Source organism: Oreochromis aureus, linkage group 20 (assembly GCF_013358895.1).
Source record: "Oreochromis aureus strain Israel breed Guangdong linkage group 20, ZZ_aureus, whole genome shotgun sequence".
Taxonomy (NCBI): Eukaryota; Metazoa; Chordata; class Actinopteri; order Cichliformes; family Cichlidae; genus Oreochromis; species Oreochromis aureus.
The window spans coordinates 32,481,322-32,498,909 of record NC_052961.1 but is presented as its reverse complement, the minus strand read 5'-3'; the positions used below and the strand labels follow the sequence as shown (position 1 = coordinate 32,498,909).

Genomic DNA, 17,588 nt, shown 5'->3' with positions numbered 1-17,588 from the left:
TGTTAGTTCTTCTTAGATCTTTTATATTGATCTGTGCTTCTTACAGGTTCTAACCGTTTCTCTGTTGTCACCCTCTTAGGGACACGGAAATAGATGAGTTGAGAGGCCGGCTTTACAGAATGCAGGAGGACTGGGTTGAAGAAGAGTGCCACCGTGTAGAGGCTCAGCTGGCCCTGAAGGAGGCGCGTCAGGAGATCCAGCAGCTCAAAGAGGCTGTGGATACTGTTCGTGCCAGGCTGAGCGATGCCGGAGGCATCAGTGGAGACGTAGGGGTCCAGAAGTACTTCCAGGATATCAACGCTCAGAACCACAAGCTGGAGAACCTTTTGCTGAGTATGGAGTTGGCCCAGGCTGGATTAGCAAAGGAGGCGGAGGCTATGCCAGGCTGTCGGACCCGCGTTGGGGGTTCAGCACCAGCATCTGTTTCAGGAGAAAGTCCTGGCGGAGTACCCAAACTTACTGTAGGAGGAAGAGGGTCTTGCTCTTGTGATGGCTCCCCAGCCCGGTCTTTAACTCGGAGTTCCACCTACACAAAGCTGAGTGATCAGGCACTGGCGGACCGCAACGACAACGGGTCGGATTTTCCTTGTCTTTCAGGTGACGGCACCCAGGACAGCGGCTTTGTGTGCTGTGGGGAGAGTAACATCCCCAGCCGGGCTGACCTTCTGCTGGAGGCCGCATTCCTTTCTGAGGAAACAGCATCTTTACTTAATTCCTACACGCAGACCTTCTCCCACTCTCTTCCCCATTCTCATCCCCACTCTCTGCCAAACTCACTGTCTCACACCTACTCACATACCTTACCTCATTCTTTCCCTCACAATTTGTCCCACTCTGTGCCGCATACTATGCCACACTCTTCTACCTATGAGAAGCTGTGCACAGGGGAGCGACTGGCACCCTTTCGTTGTGGTCTGGGTGGAGTGAACTGTATGAGCCACCCCTGCCTCTCCCACCACCATCTGTACCTGCACCCTTTAAGGGAGACTGGCATTCAGACAGAAAGCTGCCCCATCCCTACAGCAGCAGGGTATCCCTCCGATCTGGATACCATTGCAGAGCAACGTACTTTCCGGTCCCAGGCCTGCAGCCCCACTTCAACCTGGATGTCTGATGAAGGGGATGAGGAGTTGGACTCCATTACCACCACAACTTCAGTAACCACAGCAACAGTCATGAGTACAGCAACAGAGCCAATCCCCAAAACTCCAGTGGTCCCATCTTTACCACGGTCCGCCACTGTTGCGTGTTCCATGGAAAGTCCTGTGCATAAAGAGAAAGAGTATGGAGAGGAGGAGGAAAAGCAGGAGAAAGAGGAAAAAGAGAAGGAAGCATTTGTGGCAGAAGAGCAGGTGGAGATTGTTGTGATCAAACTGGCAGAAGAAAGGCAACAGATGCTGATTAGTTCAGTGGGAGAGAAGATAGAAGGGCAGGGTGCTGAAGAGAAGCTGGCTCAAGGAAAACTCTGTGATCTTGCTGAGATGCCAGCAACATGGCAGGGTGAGCTTAAGTTAAGAGGATGCTGTGGAGAAGGCAGGCAGGGTGGGATATCATTTGAAAACCTCGGAGTTGTGGACACGCAGCAAGAAAGCTGTCCTTTACAAGAATCAACCCAGGTAGAGACACCTCACCTGAGTCCGAGTCATAAAGAATCGCCTCCAGCTATAGAAAAGCCTCACACAATCCAGCCAAGAAGGTCTACTTCCCATGAGGAGATAGGTGGTGTTACAGTAGTGGAGGTGCACGATGAGGACAATGATAACGGTGAAACAAAAGAGCACGGTGCCACAGGGGACACTGCAGAAGAGAACGGAGAATCATCTAGCTCTGGGACGATTCAGAAAAGCTACTGGAGTCGTCACTTCCTAGTTGATCTGCTTGCGGTGGCCATTCCTGTGGTGCCGACGGTGGCGTGGCTCTGTCGCGGTCCAGTCCGGGAAGGACAGCCAATGTATCACATAGGATCACTGCTGAGAGGCTGTTGCACTGTGGCGTTGCACTCGCTGCGCAGGGGAGGCGGGCTGAGGCACTACCCCGCAGGCGGGGGAGACCTAGGGGGATCACAGATATAAGAGGAAAATCTGTTCAGCACCTCTGTGGCCCTTAACCATGACCTTTCCTGTATAAGTTTTCTCTTGGAAGATTCAAGTGCAAAAAGACGAGGACTTCCTGTCCTGCAGTTTCCGCCCAAGAATAGGCAAGAGGGGTATAAGAAACAGGAAATGTGAAGCTCTTGGACTGGCAAGCTCTGCCCTGTTTTGGTTCTGCTCTGCAATGTCTGTCACCCAATGTTCCTCAGCCTTGCTACCAAGATGTCTGCCAGCTCTACTGGCTTGTGGAAAAGTAAATGAGCTGATTGAAATGAATGATGCCTGGATCTTTGATGCCGATTGTTTCTTTTGATCTTAAATGCAGGGAAAACTGTAAAAGATTCATTGACTACTTAACCTATGAATTCTAACACATTTGAATGGTTGTGTGTGCATATGTGGCATATATGTATAAGAGCTTGTATACATGTGTAACCAAGTTACAAAAAGCTACAGCTTCACCAAGTCATTAAGCAATGGCTGAGGGGAAAATCCACTCTAAATCAGAATTTACATGTTTCCTACAACTGCAGATGGTTTTCATTGATCTTCAAGACTGAAATCTCGGAGCGTGTCTGCCATCATGGCGGGATGACGTAGACACAAAACTCAGGGATGTTCCGAGGGTAGAAACACACAAACCTATTAAATTTGCTTCATAAACATTTTCCACACCTAACTGTGGCCAGTTCAGTTGTGCTGCCAAGTTAAACTCTACTTACTTTTAATCGTACTATTTTAGTATTTTAGTTGTTAGTTCTCTCTCTTGGCCAAAGAAGCATTTTGGTTGAACTCCCCCTCCTCCCAAAGGAATGTTGTTCATCATTAAAATGACCTCTGCCAAAAATCCTATGTAGATGTTTATTAATCAAACACAGTAGGTTAATCTGAGGTGTGTATACATCAACTGCACAGAACCTGATTTCTAATTTTCTGCTGAGATTTTAGTTTCTGACTCTTTATTTCATGCATTTAGCAGTTTGAGGCATCTAAAAACAAAAACCATGATGCCATCACACTTAGGATGAGACTGTTTTTAAGATAAGTTAAGATAGATCTTTATTGTCACTGTTATAAGAACAATGAAAGACAGTTTGGCATCTCTCCATTAGCAGCATAGTAGATTTTTTTTTACATTAAAATTACTTTATAATAAGAGATAAGAGATACACAGATACATACAGATGCCAGAGTATTTTCAAGCTTTTTAGAAATGTGTAAATGTAGCATTTCCACAAAAAAGCTTTTTTTCCTGGAAATGATTGATTTTGGCTATAAGATTGCATATGTGGCCAAGCATTCTCTTCTACTTATAATTTGCATAATCATCACTTGAAACAAAAAACAGGCTTTGTCCTTGTTGAATAAAGACTTCATGTTGCGCCTTTTGTAGGCAGTTATTTAGTGTAACCTGCCAATTAACCTGATAAAAGCAAGTACCTTGTTTGACTTCTGCAAATTTTTTCTAAAGACTGCTTAAACATTTCCCTGTACTTGACGTTGACGTTAGAATGTGCACTTTAATTTCTCTTAGCCTCTGCATACCCAGGAGGCCAGCCAGAATCTCATTAATAATGAAGGAGATGTTACTTATTATAGAAAGTCCCTGGGTGATTTACCTATTCTGCCATGTTCGTTGTGTTTCTACCCTGAGAGCATTACGATTAGTTCTCCTAAATAAATAAAGCTATTCAAATGTATTAAATTCAAACTAAGATCAATGCCACACTTATAACTATACACTAAAAATAAAGCTCAGTTGAGAGCCAGCCTGTGTCTTTGCAAAGGTAAACTCCAAAGTTCAAAAAGCAAAGCTCTCTAAATAAAATCTTAGATTTGTTTCTGTAATCCATACAAGAGCTTTTGTTTTTGTTTTCATTTTATGTATCTATTTATTTATTGGGGCAGTCTACTTGTTTGGGAAGGTAATAATAGTAACATGCACATTATATTTTAGGGTGGAATATTTTCCATACTCAGTCATATTGTCTTATATGGGCCTTATCTGCTTAAGCTTGTATTCAAAGCAAAGTTGCCAGAACCAATTCATTTGGTGAAAATAACAGACCTCAGTTTGTGTTACTTAAGTTTAACATAGAAAGTCACCTGATTAAATCTAATTGAAATGTCATATCACGATCAAACACTTGTTTGTAGATCCTCACTGGCTCACTGTGGTATCTTAGTGTAGCTCTGAATGGAATGAGTTGTGCTCAGTCTGTGATCTGTGCTGTATATTTCTGCTAAACTTAATGCTCTTGTGGTGTAGTTTTAACCGTCACTCTGGTAGTATGTATTCCAAGTCCACTGTACAAGAGCTAGTCAGTCACTGCTAATAACTCATCTTAATTTGTCTAACAGATCATTTTGAAAGGCATTTACAGACATCGTGTGCTACATGTCAGTCGACAGTTCAAATGTACATTAATAAGATCTGGGTTTTAAACGCACTTAGCATCAGGGTATTTTTTTTATTTGTCTGAATGTGTGCATCACGAGAGGACTATGATGAAAGATGAATGTGTAAATGAGCAAATAATCAAATCATGGCTGGATTATGAATGGGCCTGCTGGGCACAGGTCTAACTGCTAAGACTGCTAGAACAAAACAAAAGGCTTCCAAGAAGTTGGAATGGGATCTGAAAGCTCACTAAAGCGCAATATGGCTGCAAGGAGGTGGAAAACAAACTGCCAGTAGCTAACAGATAAAATGCTATGTAAATTGACTAATTCTCATTTAACACTTTTCTCTCCCAGAGTACTCAATACAACATGCCAGATTCACCCAAGCATTGTCTTCTATGTTTTTAAGTGCTTTCTAACTAACATTCACACAAATTGATGCTGAGATGGGAAAGCAACTTGGGGTTATTATCTTGCCCAAGAATATTTGGTACGCAGACTATGGGGAGCCAGGGATTGAACCACCAACCTTTGCAATCAGTAGAGGACCTGCTCTACCTCCTGAGCTACAGCCACCCGTCAGTCATATAGCAATATGAATGATGACAGAGTTTAAAACTACTCCAAAAAGAAACCAAGCAACTACAAAAATGACACAAAACAACTACAAGAGACGTAAAACCAATGCAAGAGATGTCTAATGACTACAAAAAGATGCAAAATGACTTCAGAGAGACCTAAAGTGACTACAAAGTCATGTAAAAGGAAAAAAACATAAAGAACCCTACAACGAGACAGGAAATGACAACGAGTACTAAGGTCTGCAAGAGAGCTGGATAAAAAAAAAAGAAAGCAACTACAAAGAAAGAGAAAGTCGCTGCAGTGATATAAAATGACCTCAAAGATGTATAAAACAAACAATTGTTGAGGTGCCTAAACTGTACAGAGATTAAAATGACTTCAAAGAGATTTCCCAAATGACTTTGAAGCAACAAAACATGCAGAGAGAATACAACTGTAGAGATGTTTAATACTTAAAAGAGATGCAAAATCACTTCCAAGAGATTTGAAGTGGCTACAAAAATATGAAAAAATGACTTCAAAGAGAGCTTAAGTAAATACAAATAGATGTGAAATTCTATCTAAATGACTACAAAAAGATGTAAAAGGGCTACAGGAAGAAGAAAAACAACTGCACAGACATAAAACCACAAAATGACACTGAGACACAACCACAAAGATGCTTAAAACAACTGCATACAACTACAAAGACACACCAAAGAACTTCAAATACATGAGGAACAACCACAAAGGGAACCACAGCAATCAATAAAAGAAAAATCAACCACAGAGGGAAATCAAAGCAGCGCAAAATCACCAAGATGTTTGTGGAATGTAAAGTTACAAGCAGATGCAAAACTACTATAAAGTGACACAAAACAATCACACCAAGTATTTACAAAATGTTTTGGTCTTCAGTGCAAACTCCTGTGCCCAGGGGGCGTGTTTGAATAATCCCTCCATGGAATAACTCTAAATCTGTCCCGATTTAAATGAAAAATGTTCCAACACAACCAGCAAAAAAACAGCAACTCAAATTGTTCTGCGTTTAAAAAAAAGGCTTTTATTCTTTTTTCTATTCTATTCTTTTAACCATTTGGTTTATATTTTTTGTACTACTGTTCACTTTATGAATTTTAAGCAATTACTTGAAGTTGAGATTGTAACTTAGCACTGACAAGTTTGAGGTTAGCCCGAAAATTTCATGTTCTTCATAAAATGTCATAACTTTTTCAACATAAGTTGAAAGTGAAAAGATGAGTGGGCATCTGTTCTCTAATGACAGATTCTGATCTACTGGTCCTCTTGCCTTCAACTCCACTTTTTATTCTGGTTACAGAACTAATGTGGTGTCGCGGAAATGAGATAACCGGGGACGGTTACTAAAGTAGTGACAACGCCACCTGGGGGAGGGCGCTACAACCCCAGGAAAGATTTCTCTAGCCAATGAGAAGATTGTATTGGCTACCAAAGCCCACAGACTCGTTATTTAAAGGCAGAGGTGAGACAAAGGGAGTTTATAATGCAAAGTTTATTAAGAGAAACTACTAAAACATAACTAAAAGATTAAAAAGGAACCTAGGGTAGCAGGGGTAAGAGAGTAAAATAAATTAAAACCCTTTATTACCAAACGATAATTAAAACAACATACTCCTGCCACAATGCTACCCTAAAACAAGCACAATATATTAAAAAGAAGCAACTAAACAAAATGGTGGAGACCGGCCACTTGAGGAGGCAACCTACAGGAGGAGTGCCCAAGGGTGCCACCAATTACTCACCCGTGTGATTTCACAGCAAACCTCACTCACACTAAACTCTAAATGGTGCAATCTGCCTATGCCCGGTGTGTACACTCGCATGCATCGGGAGGGATTCCACCTCACGTGCCTAGCCTCTAAACAAGCGGCCACACCTCCACTAAAGCAATAAAGGAAAGGATAAAACATTAAACAATCAATAAAAGATCTACATAAAACCACATCCCAAATCACTATACTTTATAAAAGTAGTGCATAACAAACAAAACGGCATCTGACAAGACAGCAGCAGTATAATATACACCTGCAACAAAAGAGGAAAACAGTAGTCAAAAGTCCACCCTACTATGCCACAGTATAATAAACAAAAGTCGCACTTACCACTCTCTAAGGGCAACTGAGTAGCTTTCCCTAAGAGATATGTGGAGCTCAACTGCCTAGTGCTGCAGCCACCTTAGATTGCCAAGACTGCCAAATGCCTTCTCCCAGTAGTGAAGCGCAGCTGTTTCTTATAGCCAGGTAATTGTCGGCTGAAAGGTGTGGATGTCAGTGGTGCGTTTAGGGACATCATGTAACATCCCAACCCAAAATCTACTTCACTACAATCTACCCCGAGATTTGAATCGTCGTCCCGACGATTGACACTCACTGCCAAGGTCTAAACAGGGTAACTGTAGTAGGCACAGGTGCCTGTGAGTTCACGGCCTCTATTGCTCTACTTCCTGCTGCCTGGGGCAAATGGTGCGGATTTGGGTGCATCCCAGCATTACCACGATTAGTCCTGCGTAAAGGGGCTATATCGTTATGAACACCAGCCATAACTGGCAGCTGGTCAGGGCAGGCCGACCTCGCGGAGGACGTTGAGGGTTCTAGCTCATCTGACCTCACGAGGGCTAGGAGTCTCTGGTCTTTGTTGGCAACTGCTTGGGGCTGGAATAGGTTCAGAGACCAATAAAACCACTCGCCACCGTGCATCGGTTCTTCTACAGGGCAGTAGTATACATGGACCCATTTTGGTGAGGGGCCTTTAGCACTTTATACGCCAATGAACTCATAGCACCCTTACTTTTATCACAACCTCCGAGTCCAACTTTCTTCAGATAGACCAACTGACCTTCTCGCAGGGGAGCATCCTTAGCTTGCTGGTCGTGGCGCTTCTTCGCCAATCAGCTACAGGATTTGCTTCGGTTGGTTGGTGCATCTTGAGCCGACTGGCATCGCTCACACTCCTGGCACCACCGTTGGGCGTCTCTATACATCCCTACCCAGTAGCACCATTGAGAAACCACATCTACCGTGCTCCGAACACCCTGATGACCATGCTCCTGGCACACATGTTGCAAAACTTGACCCTGAAGGGACTTTGGCAGCAATACCTGCAGTGTCTCTCCTCTCCTTGGATGACAGACCTTCCGATATAACACCCCATTCCGCCCCACTAGCCTACTCCATTGCCTGACCAACCCGAGGGCCAGCCTTGAAGTGCGACCACGCTCCTTAGCGTCAGGGCCCGCCTCCGCCTCCAAAAGGGCAGAAACTCCCGGATCACGGGTCAGTCTCCTGCAACATACGAAGGTCAGACAATGCGTGCCCAGAGAGGGGTGAAGTGATGGTTTTGACAGCGGGGTTACTGGTTTCCTACCAGTTACTGGTTTCCCACCAGTAACCTGCGGCAACGGGTCAGGTAATACAAACTCTGAGCCTAGGATGCCCCCACCTGAATCTCGGCTCAATGGTTCAGGGGTGGAAGTTTTCCTGCATGGAAGAACAAACGACATTACTCAAACTGGCTTGCGTTGCTGTACCAGCTGACTGCACAGGCATGACTGTGGGCTCACCAGGGCACTCCCTGGCAAAATGCCCAACCTTCTGGCACCGTCTGCAAATGACAGCCTTATTACGTGAGGCAGGATATGGTGTGGAAGCACTATTCAAAGCAGCAAGACTCTTTGCGAGCTGATTCAACTGCTCTTGCTGACTTTTAAGAATCTCTTTTAACTCCCGTATTTCAGAGGCATAGGGTGCAATACCTGCCGGACTACCTCTAAAAGGGACCTCCTGGACAGTGTGTTGGAAGCCTAGCGCCGGGGAACCGAGTAACTTCTATCCCTCCGCCCCCTGGCATACCTCCACGCTCCCATAATATAGCCTCATGACGAACATCCATCAAGGTGGCAGTAGGGTGGCTGCGGACATACTGTTTTAATTCTCTACGTGAGAAACAATCAAGCACATTTTCAACAAATTGGTCTCTAAGCAACACATCTTTGTTCAGCAGAACATGAGGGGACTGTTTCGCAACTCTGTCCATGAGGCACATAAGAGCATGCGAAAACTCTTGCAATGTTTCTCCCTCCTGCTGTCGTCTTGAAAAGAACTCTTCCTGCAGAGAAACATATGACTTAGTACAGCCATACAGTTCCTGTAAAATAGTCAAAATCTTTTCGGGATCGTCTTTCTCCTCTGGAAGCCGATATTTAATCTCTTCTCTGGGCTCGCCTTCTAGATGATCATAGATGAAAAGGGCTTGGTCGGCTGGTGAAAGATGTCGTACCCTCAAACAGGCCTGCACCTCTTCCACCCATTCGGCAATACCTATACCAGTCTTACCGTTGAACCATGGGCACTTCCTCTCCCGAGGAATATAAATCAGTCTCTCAGTCGCGGGAGCTGAAACAGCAGAATGCCCATTGGTGGATGAACCTGTAGCAGCAGCACTGGTGCCAGGTTGCTCCGATCCTCGCTCTTGCTGCATCCGCCGATTTTCTGCTTGCAGCTGAGCTACCAAGTCTCGTAACTGTGTGAGCTCTTCCTCCATAATAAACCAGAGTATTTAAATATCACTTTATAAAAACCAGAAGTCCGTCCCGACGCTGCCACTGCTGCTGTCTTGCCGCTGCACTACAATAACCAAACAGATTTAACCCCCAAAAAAACAAAACAACATGCAACAGATCTCTGCCTGAAAATATCCTGTCGACAACGCCAGATTGTGGTGTCGCGGAAATGAGATAACCGGGGACGGTTACTAAAGTAGTGACAACGCCACCTGGGGGAGGGCGCTACAACCCCAGGAAAGATTTCTCTAGCCAATGAGAAGATTGTATTGGCTACCAAAGCCCACAGACTCGTTATTTAAAGGCAGAGGTGAGACAAAGGGAGTTTATAATGCAAAGTTTATTAAGAGAAACTACTAAAACATAACTAAAAGATTAAAAAGGAACCTAGGGTAGCAGGGGTAAGAGAGTAAAATAAATTAAAACCCTTTATTACCAAACGATAATTAAAACAACATACTCCCTGCCACAATGCTACCCTAAAACAAGCACAATATATTAAAAAGAAGCAACTAAACAAAATGGTGGAGACCGGCCACTTGAGGAGGCAACCTACAGGAGGAGTGCCCAAGGGTGCCACCAATTACTCACCCGTGTGATTTCACAGCAAACCTCACTCACACTAAACTCTAAATGGTGCAATCTGCCTATGCCCGGTGTGTACACTCGCATGCATCGGGGAGGGGATTCCACCTCACGTGCCTAGCCTCTAAACAAGCGGCCACACCTCCACTAAAGCAATAAAGGAAAGGATAAAACATTAAACAATCAATAAAAGATCTACATAAAACCACATCCCAAATCACTATACTTTATAAAAGTAGTGCATAACAAACAAAACGGCATCTGACAAGACAGCAGCAGTATAATATACACCTGCAACAAAAGAGGAAAACAGTAGTCAAAAGTCCACCCTACTATGCCACAGTATAATAAACAAAAGTCGCACTTACCACTCTCTAAGGGCAACTGAGTAGCTTTCCCTAAGAGATATGTGGAGCTCAACTGCCTAGTGCTGCAGCCACCTTAGATTGCCAAGACTGCCAAATGCCTTCTCCCAGTAGTGAAGCGCAGCTGTTTCTTATAGCCAGGTAATTGTCGGCTGAAAGGTGTGGATGTCAGTGGTGCGTTTAGGGACATCATGTAACATCCCAACCCAAAATCTACTTCACTACACTAAGCATTGTGTTGATGAGATAGCAATTGAAGTCAAACTTGGACTGGCAATACTTTCATGTAATACTAACTCGATTATGATTATTGAACAATTTATTGTCATTTAGAACATTTCTGGTAAATCTTATACGATTTTAAATTCCAACAAATGTGTGTTTCTTTAAGAAAGAAAGAAAGATTGTTCTGTTCTGCAGTGACAGTTTAAAGTGAGCAGCTGAAGCAAATATTAGGTGTAAATAAGATACTGCAGACATGCAGGTAGGCTTGTTCCTGTGAATGCTGTAAAGCAGTATTCTCTCATCTGTAATAAGAACTGTTTATTTTAGCCCTTCACATTTACATACATTTATGTATTAACATACATAGATGCCATAAAATTTCTAAAAAGCTCTCATTTCTAAAGCATAAATTTTTCCTCATACTGTGTGATCCGATTATGTAATTGTCAGATGTCAGTGACAATCATGATAATCTGAATTAATGCATTGCTATCCATGAAAAGATTGAATGAATGCCTTATGGACACAATCATGAGGTTTTCTCAGCATCGTTTGCATTGTTATGATTTGTGCACGAGCTGTGCGCCCATCATGCAGCTGCATTGTGGGAAAGGTTTGGCTAAAGACAATGAAGAGGCTAAAACAATTCCCTGTTTTACCAAAAGCCATAAATCTGTGAGGGAACTGGTGTGACAATGTGGAAAGCTACCTCCTCCTCTCAACATTAATGTATTATGTACCAAAATGTCTAATATAACAATCATGTAAGTGATCACTGATGTAAACCTGCACTGTACTTTGATGTGACAGTCCTGCTGTTAAGTGCTGCTGACTTTTGAAAACAGGATGACAGAAGGACCAAAGGGTACATCTACCAAGCAGCAAATGAAAGGTGGCTGGTTTGATTCCAGACAGAGACACAAATTTTGTTTGCGTCAGAAAGGTCATCTGGTGTAAAATATCTGGTGCCATATCAAACATGTGGAGCTACCTGCTGTGGCGACCCCTTGTAACAAAGGAGCACTCAAAACTAGCTCTTTAGCAAACAGCTAATTGTTAATGGTAGCAGCAACCATCTCAGCCGGCTTCATTTAGCACATGTTTAGGTGGGCACATGTTTATTCTCAAGGCTCCTGTTCCTGAAATGTTTAATTGAAATACACATACTAGATAATGAAGATTTGACAAGTTGCTTTGATAATGACTTTTAGTCTCACATGCGCAATTTGAATTAGATGTGGATATTTGATCTTCTTGTTTAATTACTTTAAAATCTTTAAAAAAATTGGAATGCAAGGTACCATTCTTGAGCATGATAAAACGTATTTTGTGCATACGTCTTCTTTTTTTTGCAGCTATAGTAATATCTTCCAATGGTCACTTTTTAAAGATTGTTTTGGGACTTTGGAGATTCCGTATTAGCAGCTTTAAGTCTGTTGCATTAAAATATTCCTGTGGTGTATTTTTACCATGTGGAACTTTAAAGCCAAGGAGAATGCCCACGCTGGTACTGCAGGTGTGCTGAAAAATGTAGCTGTACCTCTGTCCTAAGATACACCTGAACTTCCTGTTGTAGTGTGCTGTTATGTCAGCGTACAGTGTGTGGGGGTGACTGATTATATATACGTCCCCTGTAGACACGTGATTTAAATGCATATGAAAGGACTACAGAGGATGTTTGGGTTTGTTTTGTTTTTTTAAATCAGACAATATTTGAATGTGTACTGTCACTTTACGCTTTAGTCCTTGTCTGACTGTGTGTGTTCCCTAACCTATAGTAACTAACGTAACAGAGGTGGAGTCATTTAACATCCTTCCACTGAGGACATTCAATGCCTTGTGTAGGAATTTAGCTGACATCATAAATATTGCCAGATAATATCACGTAAATAAACTATTTTAATGGCAACAGTAGTGTGTACAGGTAAAGACATCAGTAGGCTACATCTCCCACCACACTGTATAAAGAAAGAGCAAAAGCCCCTATATTAAAGAGCATGGAGGAAACCTCTGCTTTGCCTTTGTGTTTATTCCCACACCAGCTGATCTGAAGCAACATGAGAAATGCAATGCCTTGAGACCGAACACAAATGTGAGCAGAAAGACTTTATTTGTTTACAACATTATCATGGTTACATTCGTATATAAACTTTTAGATTTTTCTAGCGTTTGTTTTTATAGAATGACAGCGGGTTGGGTTTTTTTGTTTGTTTTTTATCAGATTGCATACCTAGAAAATTAAAGGAATACATGCATCTGAACGCGAACAGCATTAAAAGGAGAAATTTTATATAACAAGTAGAAATTCACAACTGTGAGCTCTGCTGAGTCTTGCTGTGCTCATCAGTCAAGGAAGGAATTTTACAGAGGATAGGCCTTTAACAAAACTTAGCAGAGGACAGCAGTTCACTGGATAAACCCATGACGGGTAATTTAAATGCTTTCATTTGACCGATTGATTTTTCAGCATCAAATTTAAGCTTTCAGTTTTCTCTCATTAACATGAAGCATCACAAACACAACAATTATGAAAAAAAAATTGTTGGAACTTGAAATGGATATAGGAGAGAGGACCTCTTATAAGGTTAATGGAAAGTGCACTTAGTGGGTCTGCCTGGCGCCGACCCCTCCAAACAAAAACCAACTGTTTCCTCGATTCTTTGAAGCACAAAGCCTCACAGGACTCCTGCAGCCTGTGGTGCGCTGGGCACTTGCTAACTCATGTCTTTTACTCTGTCATAGCTCTTAAAGAGTGTTTGTGGACAGTCCCAGCTGCATAGGTTAATGATAATGTACTGCTGCTTCCTTTCCTTACACTTGCTCCCCGGAATGTGCACACGCACCATCTGCAAACTCAATGTCAGAGGCTGGAAATGTGTTACAAGGATATGTCGCCATCTCTTGGAAAAAGCGGAAACTGCTACTCAGACCTGGGTGGTGAAATGTTGGGATTCTTTTTAATGTTGAAAGAAAAAGAAAGAACGGTAAACACCACCATCACTTTTCCTGGCCATGTAAAAATGACTGTACACTGGAATCCACAACACATCTCTTCATATGAGTCTGCAGGTGTTAATTCAGCTCAGATTATTTACACGTTAGGGGTTGGGTGCAGGGATCAGGAGGGCAGCTGAATATCTGTGTGGACGGCTCTGATGGCTGTCCGTCAGCTTTTACAGCATTATGAAAAGGTGAATGACTCATCTCCACACTGAGCAGGAAGCTCTGGACTCATGATGGTATGCATGGCTTTTTTAAAAAAAACATTTTTTTTGTTTTACTGTCCTTGATCTCAAATACAAAACAAGAAAAACAATAAGCATATCAGAGTACTAGGTTAACATATAAAACATACTAATGTCAGCAGGTGAGGGAAATGTAGAAAAGGTAAAGAATAGAAAAAAAGGCATCTTAAGATTATGTTAGAGATGAGCAAGGGCAGGGTTTGTGATTGTGATGTAAGAGGAGGTTTGGTTTGATGACAGAAATAGAGAAAAAGATAGCTGAGGAAAACAGAGAGAAAGAATCTGCACTGTAGACATCTTGACATCCTCTAGCCCTCTTCCTGGTCCTCACACCTCTGGGACAGAGTGATCCATGGCTGACCGCATCAGGCCAGAGGACATCCTGCAACACAAGGACACAACCTTGTCAACAAAACGCTGCATGGCTTCCTGATCTCTTGAGCTGGGCACTCAGCCACTCTTTAGACGGCATCACTGTTTCACTTGTGGCAATAAGCACTGTCTGCCTCAATGCAATCAAAGTGCCACCACACTTCTGAGCATTTAATTCTCTACCCCACCATCACTAAACCAGGGTCTGTTCATGTGCACAGTGTGGCAAATGAGAGACCTGTCCCATGGCCCTGTCGTCTGTGGATCAGGAACAGCAAAAATGCATCACAGATAAATGTCTTCAAGGGACTTGAAGATAAAATGTGAAAGATGACATTCTTGTGGAAACAATAACCATTATGTTTTTCTTTTCTCCAGTACCAAAAGCAGCACTGATAACGTTGGAGCTCATCTGTATTCTGGTCTTCGATAATTAAGCCCTGGGGTCCATTTCATACCTAATGTCAGTACACATTCCTATTAATTACTCATTTAAACCTTTAGATTGGCTCAAGGGTTGACAGGTTACTGCAGTAGGAAAACAAAGACTTGCTGGCCAATCACAGAAACAATTTGAAATTACCACTAACCGTGGTAAGCAGTATGTTAAGATAATGTTGGCTAGTCAGGCGAGAGGTGACTCAATGTGACTCTATGGCTTATTCCGCACAGATCGAGCCAAACACAATGGGTTTGACTTGAGATCAGATGTTAATAACTGATGCATGGACACAAAAAGTCTCTGCTGCATTCCTACCTCTTAACCATGTGCTCGTAGACAAACTTGGGCATGATGGTGATGGTCATGGTGGTCGGAGAGGTGGTCAGGATGTCTTTGATCTGAGAGTCCTGGAAATTTCCACACAGGCAGAGGGACATGTAAAGACTTTGTGTAATCAGTGCAAAACAAACACACTCGCTTCACAGTTTCACTCTGTTGTTGAGATGTATTCTCAGAAACAAGAAAACAAACAAACAAACAAACACTTAAGAATAGAGGAGACAAAGACTAAAACTGAACCGCCATGTGTAAGTGGACACCTTAATATGACCCATGTACTCAAAATCATCAAAATCAAAATAATTTCTATTTTCACCAACATTGCTTTAGTGTTCAGTAAGCACAGCTATCAGTCTTAAGACCAGGACACGTTTAGACGTGGTATGGTCTGAAATACAGCACAACTGCTCTACGAAGGCCGAGGGAAGCAACACAAACACAGCAGTAGCTGAGGAATTGGGGTTTGTTGTTTGAAGACTTAGCCAAACAACTACCAGGTATACAAGTACTACAGGAAACTTTGCCTTTACGCTTTGTCATTTTCAGACCTTTAAAAACAACCTACAAGTTGAATGCAATAGATGAATCGTTACATACAGGAGTTCACATATTTGTTCCACCAGAGTCAAGGGATGCAGGGACAGCACATGCTGCTACTCTGCTAAGCTAAGCTACTCATTAAATAAACTAAGGCTCAAGCCCAGTCACCACATAAGGCATTGTGTTCATCATAAATGGTCTTGTAATTGGCAGCTGGCTGCTAGTGGACATTCAGATGTGTAGGTCACTGTCTAATTTGTTTGCCACACTGTCACATATTTTGCTTTGGGTATCTTTTTTACCTTGAAAAATCATTTCTTGTGTGAAGATCAGATGTAATAAGATCTGGTCCAGTAAAATCTAGCTATTTTCCAGGATAGCTAAAACTGTCTGTACAGATTCCTCCGATATTGGTTTCCCTTCATTGGCTTCCTGTTAAATCCAAAATTGAATTCAAAATCCTGCTCCTCACATACAAGGTCTTAAATAATGCATTATGTATTTCTTCTTCAGTCACCTTTCTCACTCACTATGTGTTAATAGACCTCTCTGCATTTATTCATACTTGTTATTAATCTCTGGCTCTCTTCGACAGCATGTCTTTTATCCTGTCTTCCTTCTCTCTCCCCAACCAGTCGCAGCAGATGGCCCCGCCCCTCCCTGAGCCTGGTTCTGCCGGAGGTTTCTTCCTGTTAAAAGGGAGTTTTTCCTTCCCACTGTCACCAAAGTGCTTGCTCATAGGGGGTCAAATGATTGTTGGGTTTTTCTCTGTATGTATTACTGTAGGGTCTACCTTACAATATAAAGTGCCTGGAGGCAACTTTTGTTGTGATTTGGCGCTATATAAATCAAATTGAATTACTCATGAAAGATGAACACTGCATTGTGACATCTTCCACAAATTAGTCAAGTATCATTGTGATGCTTCAATCTGAGAGTTTTTGTCATCATCATCTTGTTTTAACACTGGAGTGAGGGCCAGATAAAACCACGCAACATGATGCTGCATGCTCAAGGACTAGCAGCTTATCAATCACATGATAAAGCATGACCTGATTTATGATCTTTATTTATTAAATGACCAGACTTTAAACTACAAACTAAACTCATTAGCTCATCACTGAAGTGTTTCCTGCAGTCACATAGACATATCAGGGGAGCTGAAGGCTATTCTCCCAAAGACTTTTCAGACCTGGATGCTACATCCGTCTTTTATATACTGTATGGAATTTGCCAGCTTTTATTCACATTTTTCTACAGCTTGCTTGTTTTTTTATTTATTTTTTAAACATCCACAAAACCAACTTGCCGTGATCTAATTGGATACTCTCACACAGTGAATCATGGTTCTATGAAAGGTCAAGTGGTGCAGAAAGCCAGAAATCTTCAAAAGCAAAGTGAATGCTTCTATAACCATGAGCACTGCAGAGGTGCATCAAATCGATGTGCAAACAAACCTGAGATAAGAACATGTTGCAAACCTGCATCACAGGGTAGACAGAAACTACACACCCACTGGAAGCAAACTACTCAACACTTACTAAACACCTCATAGCTGGGGAACACTGCACTTACTTAAAACTGCTGGGCGTCCCTGTGTTTTATTACGTTCTCCTATTATGGAAGCAGCCATCTCATTGCAATCTTTAAAATCAGTCACCAAACATCTGATGAGCATTGCAAACGTTCTGAAGTCACTGTCATTTTCAGTCCATGGTATTCTCTGTACTGAACTTCATCTATCATAATACAGATTCCACAATACACACAATATGACAAAATATGCTACCAAACTATTAGATGGAAAGCCTGATATTTGCAGGA

The 17,588-nt window shown here is 42.3% G+C and overlaps 2 protein-coding genes across 3 annotated transcripts in view; one reads left to right on the top strand and one right to left on the bottom strand.

Annotated features, from left to right (window-relative positions):
* snphb (syntaphilin b) overlaps positions 1–14,090 on the top strand; it is a 38,252-nt gene extending 24,162 nt beyond the window's left edge. For both annotated transcript variants that reach the window (XM_039603974.1, XM_039603973.1), the window contains 2 exons: positions 80–6,400; positions 10,833–14,090. In XM_039603974.1, the coding sequence (XP_039459908.1) occupies positions 80–2,072 (1,993 nt within the window). In that variant the 3' untranslated portion in view covers positions 2,073–6,400; positions 10,833–14,090. The remainder of the gene's footprint in view (positions 1–79; positions 6,401–10,832) is intronic.
* The window catches only part of sdcbp2 (syndecan binding protein (syntenin) 2), a 24,163-nt gene continuing 19,494 nt past the window's right edge, over positions 12,920–17,588 (bottom strand). The window contains exons 8-9 of the mRNA XM_031728766.2: positions 15,201–15,292; positions 12,920–14,453 (exon numbers count right to left, since the gene is read on the bottom strand). Of these exons, the coding sequence (XP_031584626.1) occupies positions 14,399–14,453; positions 15,201–15,292 (147 nt within the window). The 3' untranslated portion in view covers positions 12,920–14,398. The remainder of the gene's footprint in view (positions 14,454–15,200; positions 15,293–17,588) is intronic.